The 17,669-nt window shown below is 46.6% G+C and overlaps 1 protein-coding gene across 1 annotated transcript in view; it reads left to right on the top strand.

Annotated features, from left to right (window-relative positions):
• Positions 1-607: 607 nt before the first annotated feature.
• Positions 608-17,669, top strand: part of TMEM114 (transmembrane protein 114) — a 58,133-nt gene continuing 41,071 nt past the window's right edge. The window contains exons 1-2 of the mRNA XM_077275256.1: positions 608-1,044; positions 1,136-1,216. Coding sequence (XP_077131371.1) covers positions 861-1,044; positions 1,136-1,216 — 265 coding nt within the window. The 5' untranslated portion in view covers positions 608-860. The remainder of the gene's footprint in view (positions 1,045-1,135; positions 1,217-17,669) is intronic.

Genomic DNA, 17,669 nt, shown 5'->3' on the forward strand with positions numbered 1-17,669 from the left:
TCTGATGACCTTCTGACAAGATGCTATAAATGTTACTACAATAAATATTTTTCGGTATAAATTTATTTAGATTTTTTTTACTTGCATTTATATTTTGACGACATCATTTTATTAATTACTTAAATAGCAAATACTGATATAATAATAATAATAATAATAATAATAATAATAATAAAAAATTCACTTGCGAAATGTCATCAGTTTTTCTTGTACGTAAAAAACCCCTGATATCTGAATGAAGTTTTGGATACTGTAAACTCTGTTCAGCACTGTATATTAAGGTGGATAAAGGCAGCAATTTGATTATAGTTTAGAATTAGTAATTAAGGGATTCTTCCCATATATAAAGAATAATCGACGCAATCCAGGAAACAATTACATTTTGTATGTGTTTCATGTGCGCTGATCATTCCAGTTTAGCAATGTGAACAATTAAATATACAGTCTAATCATTCCTCACCATTTGATCAATTAAAATTCACTAGAAATGTTTCTTTGCTTTGCCAATGGCGAGGTACAAGGGCGCCCCTTCGAAAATCCTTAAAACGTGCAGTGCAAGAGTGGCTCCCAATATGATATTCCTCTCTCCGTCTCTGGCTTACGCATTAGTGAGGCCAGGAAAGCTTTCAGAGCTCAGCTTGTTGCTTGCTCCGAGCTGTGTCTGCTGAATTGTCATTCCTAGCACTGGCTGAACTAGAACATCACTAGAACTGTTTCAGAGAGGGAGGACAGATTTTCGCTGTGGTCCTGATGGGACAAATGATGTTTCTTTCATCCTGATGGAATAACGTTCCATAGAAATCTAATCCTGCTTTCTCCGACACTACCGACCTGCCGGAGCATTGCTAATTCCATCTACAATGAAGCTGAAGTTGAGCATCTTGTCGGCTTTTGTTGCCTTTGTTGGCATTTTGAGCTTTATATTTTTGGTGGTGGCCATCGGAACAGATTTTTGGTATATTATTGATGCTTCCAAATTGGAACTAAAGAACAACTTGTCGGAGACCATGAGCTCACACTCAGGACTGTGGAGAATGTGTAAATGTAAGTAGCATCTGCGATGTGGGAATACCCATGTTATAAGATGTCAATCACTTCGGTTGTCTTCATCAGATTTCCCTTCTTTCTCTTCCAGTTAAAGACAAATGCTCTCCTTTGATAAATCCTTTCTGGCATGGTAACTTAAACTTTACAGATCCACAAAAACAACTTTTAAGTGAGTTGACATGTACATTTCCAATATATTATTCTTTTCTTATATATTTGCAGAAGAGTATTTGTGTTGTTTTTTTTTGTCTTTTTTTGGGGGGAGAGCATATTATCTGCTCAAATGAAATTAGCATAGTTTACTTCTGATGTCCTATGCCATAATTATAATTAAACTGTAATTGTCGTTTTGAACGTACTGGAGTTGAATTCAAAGTCTCTTATTTACATGACTACTATAAATGTTAATTGTTATTGTTACTGTTTTTATTACTTTGATTATAATACTATGATTTAATTTATTACTGCTTTGGGATTTTTTAGAATAAGAGTGATAATAAAAATGCTTTTTATAGACATAAAATGTATTAAATATATTTTTATGCTTTTTATGCTTTATTTAAGTTATTTATTTGCATGGTTTTCGCAATAAATTCAATTATTATAGCTATATACATTTTTTTTTAAAATAGAGTTCTTAGGCATTTGTGTTTTAAAAAAAGTAGATTTTTTTTTACCAGTGTTATATCACCCCCTTCTGGTTCATTGTCATACTGCAAAACCGTATGATAAAATTACATGTATTATTATTACTATTATTATTATTACTGCTGCTATAAATCTTGCTACAATAAGTACTTTTCGGCAGAAATTTATTTTGATTTTTTTTCACATACATTTTTATTTTGATTACATCATTTTATTAATGACTTAAATAGCAAATACTGATATAATAATAATAATAATAATAATAATAATAATAATAATAACAATAACAAACATGGAAAGTTAAGGGGATTCAAATTTCTTATATGGATTTAGTTTGAAAACCATATTGGATTTTTCCTCCTCAAAAAACACCTTGTGAACATAGTTGCATAGGTTTAAAAAAGACCTAGATCCATCAAGTTCAACCTTTCACCACCATTTATACCTTCAGGCTATTCACTGGGACTTTGAACAGATTGAACACAACCTAGTGCACATTCATATATTCAATATTCGGTCAGTATTGTTCCTCAGTATTTGTAAGCCAAAACCAGGAGTGGAACAATCAGAGGAAAAGTATAATAGAAACACATCACCACTTCTGCATTTATCACCCACTCCTGGTTTTGGCTTACAAATACTGAGGTAAAATACTGACCAAATACTGACCGTGTTAATGTGGCCTTAGGACTACAAGTTTCTGTGAGGCTCTAATATTAGACTTTATTAAATTAGACAGAAGTATATAACAGGTTTTTGTTGTGGGTCCAAACAACCTCGTCAAGCCAAACTACGACTCCAACCAGCTTTGTGTCTAGAACTCAGTGTAGCAACAAGGCACAATCAAGAAAATTCTAAACATTGGTTAAGGTATATTAAAGAGTAAATATGGCACAACTATGGCAAAACATATTTTTGGGGATAACTTGATGGCTCATTGATAAATCTAGAGGCATGACAACTTTGAGTGCTTACCATGGAATTAACTGTGCATTCATCTGTTGCTTTAGTACCTCTCTAGTCACTAGTCACAGAGAGAGTCACTGTTGAAATAGGAGGAGATTCAAATGGATCAATAAACATATACTGTACATATCATTGGTACAAACTGTATGGGTGCACAGAGGCCCAAGGAGAAATTGGGCCCATTTCCAATTCCAAAGCAGGTGGAATTGATGAGCTATTGAGCTGCAAAGGGACCAAATATTGTTCTTGCAAAGGGGTCCTCATCTGTCTATGTCTGCCAGCAGGAATGCCACAAGGAATTTCAGGGCCACATACTGGTAACATTTTTGGGCCCCATTGAAACTCTGCCCTGGCTTCACCCCTTAAACCTTCCACAGTCCCAACGTCCACTCTTGGAAAAGCTCCACTTCTGCACTACGTCCTCAACAATCACACATTAACAGTTCCCAATGAACACCAGATCACATACAGTGCCTTGCGAAAGTATTCGGCCCCCTGGAACTTTTCAACCTTTTCCCACATATCATGCTTCAAACATAAAAATACCAAATGTAAATTTTTGGTGAAGAATCAACAAGTGGAACACAATTGTGAAGTTGAACGAAATTTATTGGTTATTTTAAATTTTTGTAGAAACTCAAAAACTGAAAAGTGGCGCATGCAATATTATTCGGCCTCTTTAACTTAATACTTTGTTGCACCACCTTTTGCTGCAATTACAGTTGCAAGTTGCTTGGGGTATGTCTCTATCAGTTTTGTACATCGAGAGACTGAAATTCTTGCCCATTCTTCCTTGGCAAAAAGCTCAAGCTCAGTGAGGTTTGATGGAGATCGTATGTGAACAGCAGTTTTCAGCTCTTTCCACAGATTCTCGATTGAATTGAGGTCTGGACTTTGACTTGGGCATTCTAACACCTGGATATGCAGCGCCCCCACTGCCGCAGGGCCGAGGGGTACCCGGTACCGGGCCTCTGAGTCTCTGCTCTGGGGTTGTCACAATGGCTAGACCCGTCCCGTGACCCTGCTGAGGGGCGCCCAATGAAACATTACAAACATGGTTAATTACTTTAAATAACTTTTCTTACCCAACCGGGTATTCTACTAAGTGCAAAATCTTTGAACAATAATTTAACATTGCCTTTAAGGATGTACTCGCTGAATCCACTAAAGACCTTCTTATAAAACATATAAGGCTAATTAACTTTTATGCATTCTCCTTCTTTACATTGACAGGACCGCCTGTCCTAACTGCTCCAGACCTACTGCCTTTCCTTCCTGTTACAGGACCGCCCCTTTCCGCCCGGGCCTACTGTCTTTCTACTACTATACACAGTATAGAACATATCATCCATCTTTCAGTTCAGGATTACTGAGCCATCTCTGTATGGCTCCTAAGAGGACTCACCACTAACCCCTACGGGTTCACTTCCTGTCCCCATTTTCTAGCACATTATTAAACATTTTCTATTAAATAAAACATTAAACTTCCTTCATTACTTTCTTACTGACATGTATGCAGGACGCTATGTCTACCCCTACGGGTCTGCTGCATCTTTCTTCTAGCTTTCACCTTTACAGGACTTTATTTCAGAGCACATTACTAACATTTCTTACAATCAACTAGTTAGTTACATTTAACTTCTTCTTTCAAGACATTATTGCCATTTAACCATCTTAAGGCAACACTGTTCATAAGTGCAATATGTGAACATTCCCTTTAAGAGGGAACCAAGTCTCTATGAGGTAGTGCAACTTCTCAAGCTGCAAGTCTGTTTGCAGTAAGGACTCCGATGCTGGTTCCCAGACCAGTGTCTTCGCAAAGAGTCCTTTCCTTGTATAAAACCAGTAGAGAGCACCTTTAAGAAGGTGCAAACTATTTACAACATCAGTTTTGGAATCATTCACCGTCCATGATTCGGCAGTCTCTTGATAACTGAGGCAACAAGTAGAAAACAAACAAAAGGCAATAGGGATCCCGGGTCAACAAAGGGATCCCTTTAAGAGCTAACCCTGGACGGGTTTTAGCAGCAAAACGCAGGAAAACAATGAACTATTTACAATCAATAAAGCATTCTTGCTTACTCAGTTTTCTTGCAGTGCAGGGGGTGGTCTCTGATCCGCGGCCGATGCGGTGTCAGTATCGGTGGTTGATCTCTCAGGTGCCGTCAGATCACCCGGTGTCTGGATCTGAAGGCTAACCCTGTTTGCAAGTTCGGTAGCCGCCACAAGGCGGACAGTGGTGAGAGTAACAAGATCTGTCAAGCCCGGATCAGTCATGGTTGGGGCAACAGGTGACGCCCCTTCAGGCTCACAGCGTTGGACATTCCGAGCGCACCACCCCACCCTTGCGCATTCCGGTGGCGGGTGTAGGTCACCTGATCCCCCCTTTGCAATAGGTCACCATATTGGTTACAGCAGGGAGTTTTCACGTTGTAACTAGTGACGAAGACGTCAGTCGGTAGTCCAGGTTCCTGTATGGAGCCCCAACCCCTCTTCGGGTGGAAGGCCAGCACAGTTCCCCGCTTTACCACGTCTTTCCTGCCGTGCGCAGACTTTCTGCGTTGCGTTTTTGGCGTGTCAGGTTGTTCCGTCTCGTCTCGGTGTCTCCAATGCAGGATTAAACATTGTTTATACTGTTCCCAAGTGAGCACAGCAAGGGTGAGGCCGTCCTCCCGGGCTCCATCTGGCCCGGTCCAGGGGGTGTCCCACCGGAGGACCACCCCGTCTGGGCCCACGTCTATGGGTTCTCCCATCTTGGTCGGTAGTGGAGGCACCAGCTTCCCCATCGCGTCGGGGGTGAGGACCACCCGCTCCACCGAGAGGAAACAGTTATTGCTGGGGTGAGGAGCGGTCACGGGAGCGGGATTGGTCAGGAGAGCTGGATTGGTCGGGGGAGCAGAATCGGCCGGGGGAGTAGGGGCGCCGTCCATACCTGCGCCTGATGTGATTCCACCGATGTCGATCTGTTCCGTTGACGAGGACACTAGAATCGGCGACAGCCCAGACCGTGGCTCCTCCTCGGCGGCCTCCCGATGTGGCTCCGTTCTCCATGGCTCCGTGGTCGGGGTAGGTAGGCTCGGCTCCTCCTCCGGCGGCTCCAGGGAGTTCAGATCCTTCACCGGCAGTGGACGCAGATCCGCCTCTGGTGGGTGAGGGCAAGCCAGGATCGCTTCTCCGTCGCTCGGGCACTTGCTGCTCATCGTCGCTGTCTGGAATTCGGCGACACCGCATGCACCTGGCTCCGCCATTTCTCCAAGGTCGAGCTCCTTCTTCGCCTCGTTCCCGCCGTTGTAAATCAAGGGGTGGTTCTCCTCTGCTGCTGAGCAGGTCGTCATCTCGCAGCAGAAGTCGGAGGGGGCGGTCGCTACTTTTGGCGCCGCTTTGGTGGTCTCCTCCCATGGCACGCCCCTCTTCTTCCTCTGCGCTCCCTGTGGTACTGCAATGGTGGCAGGTCTTGGCGGGAATTTTTGGCGGCAAATGGCAATATACAGTCTTTGCAATAAGTCACAGTCCAAGTATAATAAATCACAGTTCCAAGGCACACATGACCTGATTCTTCAGGCTTAAGTAGATCCTGTTCGTGACGCCAAGTTGCAGCGCCCCCACTGCCGCAGGGCCGAGGGGTACCCGGTACCGGGCCTCTGAGTCTCTGCTCTGGGGTTGTCACGGTGGCTAGACCCAGCCCGTGACCCTGCTGAGGGGCGCCCAATGAAAGGTGTGAATGGTGGTGGTAGTGCGGTGCAGTAAATAACGAGGACACCAGGTTGCAGTCTCTTTACCTCTTTACTGAAGGCTTCAGGGTCCTCAATCCGGAATACGGTTAGCCGGGCTGCGCAAGCCTGGTCGGTCCGATGGCACATCCAGAGTTCCCTTTGCAGGTGGAAATCTGTGCCTACCTGCTAGCGCTTGTGTGTTGTAGTCCTTCCCTGCTGAGCACCACGGGATAGTCCTCACAACTGTTGTGTCTGTTTCTCGTGTTCCCTCACAACTCAATTCTGATGTTCTTCCACGTCCCCCAGATCTTATGGTTAGGACGCACCCGTATGACGGGGAGGCTCGCAGCTCTTCCGGGACTCTAGCGTCGCCCCACTCCTGTTGTTACCCCCCTGTGTCTTCCTAGGTCAATTGGGTGAGACAGCCCGCCTATAACTGACTGTCCTGCCGTAGGTTTGAAGTTTGGCTTGGAGCTCTATACTTCCTCGGCGTTCCGGCCACCGGTTATGCGCCTCAATAGGATGTTGCCTCGTCTTACAGCACGACTCCTACTGGTATTCCCCTTGTTGCGTTGATCTCGTTTCTCACTCAGCACAATATACCTCGCTTCTTGTCCTTTCTTGGGGTACCGCCGCTATATCGTGCAGGCGCGGTCCCGTACCGTTCTCTCTGGTTGCTAGGTCTTTGTCAGGATCCCACCCCTGACAGGGACCCCTCTGAATCTTCCCCTACAACACCCTCTGCCACAAGGTGTTGCCTGGTTCCAACCCAGTCAGCTTTCTCAACTAACTTCCTGCCTAACCCCCAGTTTTACCAGATTGTGAGGAGTGGCCTAATAAATAGAACCCTTAGCTCCCCCTGGAGGCCAGACTGTGAAATGTATTGGTGTCTGTGATACCTGGTCAGATGAACTCCTTCAGTGCCATCAGACGTACCATAGCCCCCCTTAGCGGCACTTACGTTTATTTGTGAACCATTCCATTGTAGATTTTGCTTTATGTTTGGGATCATTGTCTTGTTGGAAGTCAAATCTCGGTCCCAGTCTCAGGTCTTTTGCAGACTCCAACAGATTTTCTTTAAGAATGGTCCTGTATTTGGCTCCATCCATCTTCCCATCAATTTTAACCATCTTCCCTGTCCCTGCTGAAGAAAAGCAGCCCAAACCATGATGCTGCCACCACGTTTGAGAGTGGGGATGGTGTGTTCAGGGTGATGAGCTGTGTTGCCTTTACGCCAAACATATCGTTTGGCATTGTTGCCAAAAAGTTCGATTTTGGTTTCATCTGACCAGAGCACATTCTTCCACATGTTTGGTGTGTCTCCCAGGTGGCTTGTTGCAAACTGTAAACAACACTTTTTATGGATATCTTTGAGAAATGGCTTTCTTCCTGCCACTCTTCCATAAAGGCCAGATTTGTGCAGTGCCCAACTGATTGTTGTCCTATGGACAGACTGTCCCACCTCAGCTGTAGATCTCTGCAGTTCATCCAGAATGATCATGGGCCTCTTGGCTGCATCTCTGATCAGTCTATTCCTTGTTTGAGATGAAAGTTTAGAGGGACGGCCGGGTCTTTGTAGATTTGCAGTGGTATGATACTGCAGCGCCCCAGAGTCCTGGTCGTTGCAGTACTGTGGCTCCGCCACTAAGGGGAGCCATGGTGTGTCTGATGGCACTGAAGGAGTTCGTCTGATCAGGTATCACAGACACCAATACATTTCACAGTCGGGCCTCCGGGGGGAGCTAAGGGTTCTATTCACTAGGCCACTCCCCACCATAGTGGGTAAACTGGGGGTCAGGCAGGAAGTTAGATCAGAAAGCTGACTGGGTTGGAACCAGGCAACACCTTGTGGCAGAGGGTGTTGTGGGGGAAGATACAGTAGGGTCTCTGTCAGGGGTGGGATCCTGACAGAGGCTTGGCAACTTGAACGAACGTAACGGGACCGTGCCTGCTCCGGGTAGCGGCGGTGCCCAAGGAAGGATTAGAAGCGAGATAGATTGTGCTGAGTGAGAAACGAGATCACGCAAAGGAGAAATACCAGTAGGAGTCGTGCTGTAAGACCGAAGCAACATCCTACTGAGGCGCACTACCGGTGGCCGGAACGCCGAGGGAGTATAATAACATTCAGCTTCAAGCAATACTCCAAACAGCGGCAGGACAGTCAGTCTAAGGCGGGCTGTCTACCTTAAATCACCTATGCAGTCTTGGGGGGCAACCTGTGGAGAGGGGCGACTCTAGGGTCCCGGAAGAGCTCCGAGCCTACCCGTCAAACGGGTGCCGTTCCAACCAGAACATCAGGGAGGGACGGAGGATTAGCAGAACATCATCTAATCGAGTTGTGAGGGAACTTAAGAAACAGACACAACAGTTGTGGGGGACTTTCTGTAAGCACAGCAGGGAAGGACCACAACACATAGCGCTAGAAGGAAGGCACCGATTTCCACCTGTGAAGAGAACTCTGGAGGTGCCATTGGACCGGCCGGACTTGCGCAGCCTGGTGAACCGTGTTCCGGACTGAGGACCCAGAGATCTTCAGTAAAGAGGTAAAGAGACTGCAACCTGGTGTCCTCGTTATTTACTGCATCGCACCACCACAGCCTCACTACTACAACATCACTACCATTATCCATATCTATTATTCACTGTACGCCCCTCGGCAGGGTCACGGACCGGGCCTAGCCACCGTGATAACCCCAGAGCAGAGACTCAGAGGCCCGGTACCGGGTACCCCTCGGCCCTGCGGCAGTGGGGGCGCTACAATTTGGCGTCACGAACAGGATCTACTTAAGCCTGAAGAATCAGGTCATGTGTGCCTTGGAACTGTGATTTATTGTGCTTGGACTGTACTTTATTGAGAGACTGTGTACTACCACTTACTGCCAAAAGTTCCCGCCAAAAAACCGCCGCCATTGCTGCACCAGAAAAGAAGGAGGGCGTGCCATGGGAGGGGACTACCAAAGTGGCGCCAGGAGCGGCGACCGCCCCCTGCGTCTCTTGTTGCAAAGCGATGACCTGCCTCAAAGCAGAGGACCACCCCCGGATTTGCAATGGCGGGAACGAGGTGAAGAAGGAGCCCGACCTCGGAGAAATGGCAGAGCCAGGTGCATGCGTTGCCGCCGAATGCCCGACAGCGACGATGAGCAGCAAGTGCCCGAGCCACAGCGAGGTGATCCTGGCCTGCCCCTGCTCATCAGAGACGGACTTGCGTCCACCGCCGGTGAAGGACCTGAACCCCTTGGAGCCGCCGGTGGAGGAGCCGAGCTTACCTATCCCAGCCACGGAACCATGGAGGGCGGAGCCACATCCAGAGACCACTCCGGAGGAGCCGCGGTCCGGGCTGCAGCCGATTCCAGTGTCCTTGTCAATGGACCGGAGCGACATCGATGGAATCACATCAGGCGCAGGTATGGACGGCGCCCCTACTCCCCTGGCCGATTCTGCTCTCCCGACCGATCCCGCTCCTGTGACCGCTCCTCACCCCAGTAGTGATCGTTCCTTCTTGGTGGAGCGGGTCATCCTCACCTCTAACGCGATGGGAAAGCTAGTACCTCCGTTACCAACCAAGCTGGGAGAACCCATAGATGTGGGCCTAGACGGGGTGATCCTCCGGTGGGACACTCCCTGGACCAGGCCGGATGGGACCCGGGAGGATGGCCTCACCCTTGCGGTACTTACCTGGGAACAGTATAAGCAATGTCTAATACAACACTGGAAGGGTCGAGACGAGACCGAACAATATGATACACGGCGTAAGAAGTCTGCGCCCGGCAGGAAAGACATGGTAAAGCAGGGAACTGTGCTGGCCTACCACCCGAAGAGGGGATGGGGCTCCATACAGGAACCGGGGCTACCAACTGATGTCTTTGTTACTAGCTATAACGTGAAAACCCCCTGCTGCAGTCGAAATGGTGACCCATTGCAAAGGGGGGATCAGGTGACTTACACCCGTCTGTTGTGAATTTGGATTCTGGGCTCCCCCGGTGGCTACTGGTGGAATTGAACTGGTGTCTTCATCTTCTCTGTTCACCTGTTCCCATCAAGATGTGGGAGTCGCTATATAACCTTGCTGCTCTGTTAGTTGCTTGCCGGTCAACAATGTTATCAGAAGCCTCTCTGTGCTTGTTCCTGCTCCTAGACAACTACTAGATAAGTTGGACTTTTGTCCATGTTTGTTTTTGCATTTTGGTTCCAGTTCACAGCTGTAGTTTCGTTACTGTGTCTGGAAAGCTCTTGTGAACAGGAATTGCCACTCTGGTGTTATGAGTTAATGACAGAGTTTTAAAGTAATTTCTGGATGGTGTTTTTGATTAGGGTTTTCAGCTGACCATGAAAGTGTCCTTTCTGTCTTCTGCTATGTAGTAAGTGGACCTCAAATTTGCTAAACCTATTTTCATCCTACGTTTGTTATTTAATCTTAATTCACCGCCAATACATGTGGGGGGCCTCTGTCTCCTTTTGGGGTATTTCTCTAGAGGTGAGCTAGGACTAATATTTTCCTCTGCTAGCATTATTTAGTCCTCCGGCTGGTGCTGGGCATCTAGAATCAACGTAGGCATGCTACCCGGCCACTGCTAGTTGTGTGTTAGGTTTAGTTCATGGTCAGCTCAGTTCCCATCTTCCAAGAGCTAGTTCCTATATATGCTTATGCTATGATCTCTTGCCATTGAGATCATGACAGTTTGACCGGCCCACTAAAGGGTTAAAATCCTTGGCTGAGAAAGGAGAGAAATAAGTAGTCTGCTGATATTTTTTTTTTTTTTTTTTTCCTTTCCTTTGAATGGCTTTGTGTCCACCTGTTTGTAATGGATCTTCAGAGTGTAACTGCAGGTTTGAATAATCTCGCCACGAAGGTACAAAATTTGCAAGATTTTGTTTGTCATGCACCTGTATCTGAGCCGAGAATTCCTTTGCCGGAATTTTTCTCGGGGAATAGATCTGGGTTTCAGAATTTTCGAAATAATTGCAAATTATTTTTGTCCCTGAAATCTCACTCTGCCGGAGACCCTGCACAGCAGGTCAGGATTGTGATTTCCTTGCTCCGGGGCGACCCTCAAGACTGGGCTTTTTCATTGACACCAGGGGATCCTGCGTTGCTCAATGTGGATGCGTTTTTTCTGGCCTTGGGGTTGCTTTATGACGAACCTCATTTGGAGCTTCAGGCAGAAAAAACTTTGATGTCCCTATCTCAGGGGCAAGATGAAGTGGAAATTTACTGCCAAAGATTCCGTAAATGGTCTGTGCTTACTCAGTGGAATGAGTGCGCCCTGGCGGCGACTTTCAGAGAGGGTCTCTCTGATGCCATTAAGGATGTTATGGTGGGGTTCCCTGTGCCTGCGGGTCTGAATGAGTCCATGACAATGGCTATTCAGATCGATAGGCGTTTGCGGGAGCGCAAACCAGTGCACCATCTGGCGGTGTCCACTGAGAAATCGCCAGAGAGTATGCAGTGTGATAGAATTCTGTCCCGAAGCGAGCGGCAGAATTTTAGACGGAAAAATGGGTTGTGTTTCTATTGTGGTGATTCTACTCATGTTATATCAGCATGCTCTAAACGCACTAAAAAGCTTGGTAAATCTGTTTCCATTTGCACCTTACTGTCTAAGTTTATTTTATCTGTGACCCTGATTTGCTCTTTGTCATCCATTACCACGGACGCCTATGTCGACTCTGGCGCCGCTTTGAGTCTTATGGATTGGTCCTTTGCCAATCGCTGTGGGTATGATTTAGAGCCTTTGGAGACTCCTATTCCTCTGAAGGGGATTGACTCCACCCCATTGGCTAATAATAAACCACAATACTGGACACAAGTAACTATGCGTATTAATCCGGGTCACCAGGAGATTATTCGCTTTTTGGTGCTGTATAATCTACATGATGATTTGGTGCTAGGATTGCCTTGGCTGCAATCTCACAACCCAGTCCTCGACTGGAGAGCTATGTCTGTGTTGAGCTGGGGATGTAAGGGGGCTCATGGGGATGTACCTGTGGTTTCCATTTCATCATCTATTCCCTCTGAAATTCCTGAGTTCCTGTCTGACTATCGTGACGTCTTTGAAGAATCCAAGCTTGGTTCGTTACCTCCGCACCGAGAGTGCGATTGTGCCATAGATTTAATCCCGGGTAGTAAATACCCAAAGGGTCGTTTATTTAATCTGTCTGTGCCTGAACATGCTGCTATACGAGAATATATAAAGGAGTCCTTGGAAAAGGGACATATTCGTCCATCGTCATCTCCCTTAGGAGCCGTTTTTTTCTTTGTGTCAAAAAAAGACGGCTCTTTGAGACCATGTATTGATTATCGGCTTTTGAATAAAATCACTGTTAAATATCAATACCCATTGCCGTTGCTGACTGATTTGTTTGCTCGCATAAAGGGGGCCAAGTGGTTCTCTAAGATTGACCTTCGTGGGGCGTATAATTTGGTGCGAATCAGGCAGGGGGATGAGTGGAAAACCGCATTTAATACGCCCGAGGGCCACTTTGAGTATTTAGTGATGCCTTTTGGTCTTTCTAATGCTCCGTCAGTTTTCCAGTCCTTTATGCATGATATTTTTCGCGATTATTTGGATAAATTTATGATTGTGTATCTGGATGATATTCTGATTTTTTCGGATGACTGGGACTCTCATGTCCAGCAAGTCAGGAGGGTTTTTCAGGTTTTGCGGTCTAATTCTTTGTGTGTGAAGGGTTCTAAGTGTGTTTTTGGGGTACAGAGGATTTCTTTTTTGGGATATATTTTTTCCCCCTCTTCCATTGAAATGGATCCTGTCAAGGTTCAAGCTATTTGTGATTGGACGCAGCCCTCTTCTCTTAAGAGTCTTCAGAAATTTTTGGGCTTTGCTAACTTTTATCGTCGATTTATTGCTGGTTTTTCGGATATTGCTAAACCATTGACCGATTTGACTAAGAAGGGTGCTGATGTTGCTGATTGGTCCCCTGATGCTGTGGAGGCCTTTCGGGAGCTTAAGCGCCGTTTTTCCTCTGCCCCTGTGTTGCGTCAGCCTGATGTTGCTCTACCTTTTCAGGTTGAGGTCGACGCTTCTGAGATCGGAGCTGGGGCAGTGTTGTCGCAGAAAAGTTCTGACTGCTCCGTGATGAGGCCTTGTGCCTTCTTTTCCCGTAAATTTTCGCCCGCTGAGCGGAATTATGATGTTGGGAATCGGGAGCTTTTGGCCATGAAGTGGGCTTTTGAGGAGTGGCGCCATTGGCTTGAGGGGGCCAGACATCAGGTGGTGGTATTGACTGACCACAAAAATTTGATTTATCTTGAGACCGCCAGGCGCCTGAATCCTAGACAGGCGCGCTGGTCATTATTTTTCTCTCGGTTTAATTTTGTGGTGTCATACCTACCGGGTTCTAAGAATGTTAAGGCGGATGCCCTTTCTAGGAGTTTTGAGCCTGACTCACCTGGTAACTCTGAGCCCACAGGTATCCTTAAGGATGGAGTGGTATTGTCAGCCGTTTCTCCAGACCTGCGGCGGGCCTTGCAGGAGTTTCAGGCGGATAGACCTGATCGTTGCCCACCTGATAAACTGTTTGTTCCTGATGATTGGACCAGTAGAGTCATCTCTGAGGTTCATTCTTCTGCGTTGGCAGGTCATCCTGGCATTTTTGGTACCAGGGATTTGGTGGCAAGGTCCTTCTGGTGGCCTTCCCTGTCACGAGATGTGCGAGGCTTTGTGCAGTCTTGTGACGTTTGTCCTCGGGCCAAGCCTTGTTGTTCTCGGGCTAGTGGATTGTTGTTACCCTTGCCTATCCCGAAGAGGCCTTGGACGCACATCTCGATGGATTTTATTTCAGATCTGCCTGTTTCTCAGAAGATGTCTGTCATCTGGGTGGTGTGTGACCGTTTCTCTAAGATGGTCCATTTGGTTCCTCTGCCCAAGTTGCCTTCTTCTTCCGAGTTGGTTCCTCTGTTTTTTCAAAATGTTGTTCGTTTGCATGGTATTCCTGAGAATATCGTTTCTGACAGAGGGACCCAATTCGTGTCTAGATTTTGGCGGGCATTCTGTGCTAGGATGGGCATAGATTTTTTTTTTCGTCCGCTTTCCATCCTCAGACGAATGGCCAGACCGAGCGGATTAATCAGACCCTGGAGACATATCTGAGGTGTTTTGTGTCTGCTGACCAGGATGATTGGGTTGCTTTTTTGCCATTGGCGGAGTTCGCTCTCAATAATCGGGCCAGCTCTGCCACTTTGGTGTCCCCGTTTTTCTGTAATTCGGGGTTTCATCCTCGATTTTCCTCTGGTCAGGTGGAATCTTCGGATTGTCCTGGAGTGGATGCTGTGGTGGAGAGATTGCATCAGATCTGGGGGCAGGTGGTGGACAATTTGAGGTTGTCCCAGGAGAAGACTCAGCTTTTTGCCAACCGCCACCGTCGTGTTGGTCCTCGGCTTTGTGTTGGGGATTTGGTGTGGTTGTCTTCTCGTTTTGTCCCTATGAGGGTCTCTTCTCCTAAGTTTAAGCCTCGGTTCATTGGCCCGTATAAGATATTGGAGATTCTTAACCCTGTTTCCTTCCGTTTGGACCTCCCTGCATCCTTTTCTATTCATAACGTTTTTCATCGGTCATTGTTGCGCAGGTATGAGGTACCGGTTGTGCCTTCCGTTGAGCCTCCTGCTCCGGTGTTGGTTGAGGGTGAGTTGGAGTACGTTGTGGAGAAAATCTTAGACTCTCGTGTTTCCAGACGGAGACTCCAGTATCTGGTCAAGTGGAAGGGATACGGCCAGGAGGATAATTCTTGGGTGAATGCATCTGATGTTCATGCCTCTGATCTGGTTCGTGCCTTTCATAGGGCCCATCCTGATCGCCCTGGTGGTTCTGGTGAGGGTTCGGTGCCCCCTCCTTGAGGGGGGGGTACTGTTGTGAATTTGGATTCTGGGCTCCCCCGGTGGCTACTGGTGGAATTGAACTGGTGTCTTCATCTTCTCTGTTCACCTGTTCCCATCAAGATGTGGGAGTCGCTATATAACCTTGCTGCTCTGTTAGTTGCTTGCCGGTCAACAATGTTATCAGAAGCCTCTCTGTGCTTGTTCCTGCTCCTAGACAACTACTAGATAAGTTGGACTTTTGTCCATGTTTGTTTTTGCATTTTGGTTCCAGTTCACAGCTGTAGTTTCGTTACTGTGTCTGGAAAGCTCTTGTGAACAGGAATTGCCACTCTGGTGTTATGAGTTAATGACAGAGTTTTAAAGTAATTTCTGGATGGTGTTTTTGATTAGGGTTTTCAGCTGACCATGAAAGTGTCCTTTCTGTCTTCTGCTATGTAGTAAGTGGACCTCAAATTTGCTAAACCTATTTTCATCCTACGTTTGTTATTTCATCTTAATTCACCGCCAATACATGTGGGGGGCCTCTGTCTCCTTTTGGGGTATTTCTCTAGAGGTGAGCTAGGACTAATATTTTCCTCTGCTAGCATTATTTAGTCCTCCGGCTGGTGCTGGGCATCTAGAATCAACGTAGGCATGCTACCCGGCCACTGCTAGTTGTGTGTTAGGTTTAGTTCATGGTCAGCTCAGTTCCCATCTTCCAAGAGCTAGTTCCTATATATGCTTATGCTATGATCTCTTGCCATTGAGATCATGACACCCGTCATCGGAATGCACAAGGATGGTGTGCCCGGAATGTTCGGCGGTGTGAACATGAGAGGGCGCCCCCTGTTGCCCCGATCATGAATGATCCCGATTTGCCAGACCTTGTTCCTATCACCACTGTACGCCTTGTAGCGGCTACCGAACTTGCAAGCAGGATTAGCCTTCAAATCCAGACACCGGCTGATCTGATGGCATCTGAGAGACCAACTACCAGTACGGTGCTGCGTCGGCCGGGGAACAAAGGTCACCTCCAGATTTAGAAGGATAAACCTCGAAACCCTGAGTATGTATATAGTTGCTGTTTTACTGTTTTGCTGCTAAACCCGTTCAGGGTTAACTCTACTGGTTTTACTTCAAAAAGGACTCTTTGTGAAGATACCACACTGGAACCTTTGCTGAGTACGGACTGGTAGCTTGAGAAGATATGCTACCTCATAGAGACTTGTTCCCCTCTTAAAGGGGATGTTCATTTGTTGCACGTGAATGGTGATATTGCTTTAAGACAAATAGCAATAATGTTTGATGAAAGAAAGTGATGATAATGTTTATATGAGTAAGTTATATGTATTTAACTAGTTAATTGTGAAGAAATGTTGATGATGTTCTCCGAAAGAAAGTGAAAGATAGAAGAAGGATGCAGTGGGCCCGTAGGGGTAGACGTGATGTCCAGCATGCATGATAGTGAGAAAGATAATGAGAAGGCTTAATGTTCAATAGAAAATGTTTTTGATAATGTTGATAGATAATTAGGATAGGAGGTAAACCCTGAGTCCTCATAGGAGTCATGTAGAGATGGCTCAGTGCTCTTAAACTGAAAGTAATGTTATGTTCTATACCGTGTATAGTAGTTGAAAAGGCAGTAGGCCCGGGCTGAACGGGGCGGTCCTGCATAGAAAGGAGAGGCAGTAGGTCTGGTGCCGTTAGGACAGGCGGTCCTGCAGATTTAAAGAAGGAGAATGGAAAAGTTAAATTGCCTTATAATGTGATTATAGGAAGGACTTTAGTGGATTCAGAGTGTATGTCCTTAAAGGCAATGTTAAATTATTGTTCAACAATTTTGCACTTAGTAGAATACCCGGTTGGGTAAGAAGAGTTCATTATAGCATGTTGCTATGATGTATAACCATGTTTGTAACGTTCAAGTGTCCTCACCTCCCATAAAGGGAAGCTTGTTTAAAATATGCTTATTGTTATTGCACTCAACAAAACTGTATGTCTTTTTGCTAACTTGTATTGTTGTTTTCTTCCCAGTCCCGGAGCACTGTGTTTAACCACGGGGGAGTGCAGCGCCCCAGAGTCCTGGTCGTTGCAGTACTGTGGCTCCGCCACTAAGGGGAGCCATGGTGTGTCTGATGGCACTGAAGGAGTTCGTCTGATCAGGTATCACAGACACCAATACATTTCACAGTCGGGCCTCCGGGGGGAGCTAAGGGTTCTATTCACTAGGCCACTCCCCACCATAGTGGGTAAACTGGGGGTCAGGCAGGAAGTTAGATCAGAAAGCTGACTGGGTTGGAACCAGGCAACACCTTGTGGCAGAGGGTGTTGTGGGGGAAGATACAGTAGGGTCTCTGTCAGGGGTGGGATCCTGACAGAGGCTTGGCAACTTGAACGAACGTAACGGGACCGTGCCTGCTCCGGGTAGCGGCGGTGCCCAAGGAAGGATTAGAAGCGAGATAGATTGTGCTGAGTGAGAAACG

This window comes from Ranitomeya variabilis, chromosome 7 (assembly GCF_051348905.1).
Source record: "Ranitomeya variabilis isolate aRanVar5 chromosome 7, aRanVar5.hap1, whole genome shotgun sequence".
NCBI lineage: Eukaryota > Metazoa > Chordata > Amphibia > Anura > Dendrobatidae > Ranitomeya > Ranitomeya variabilis.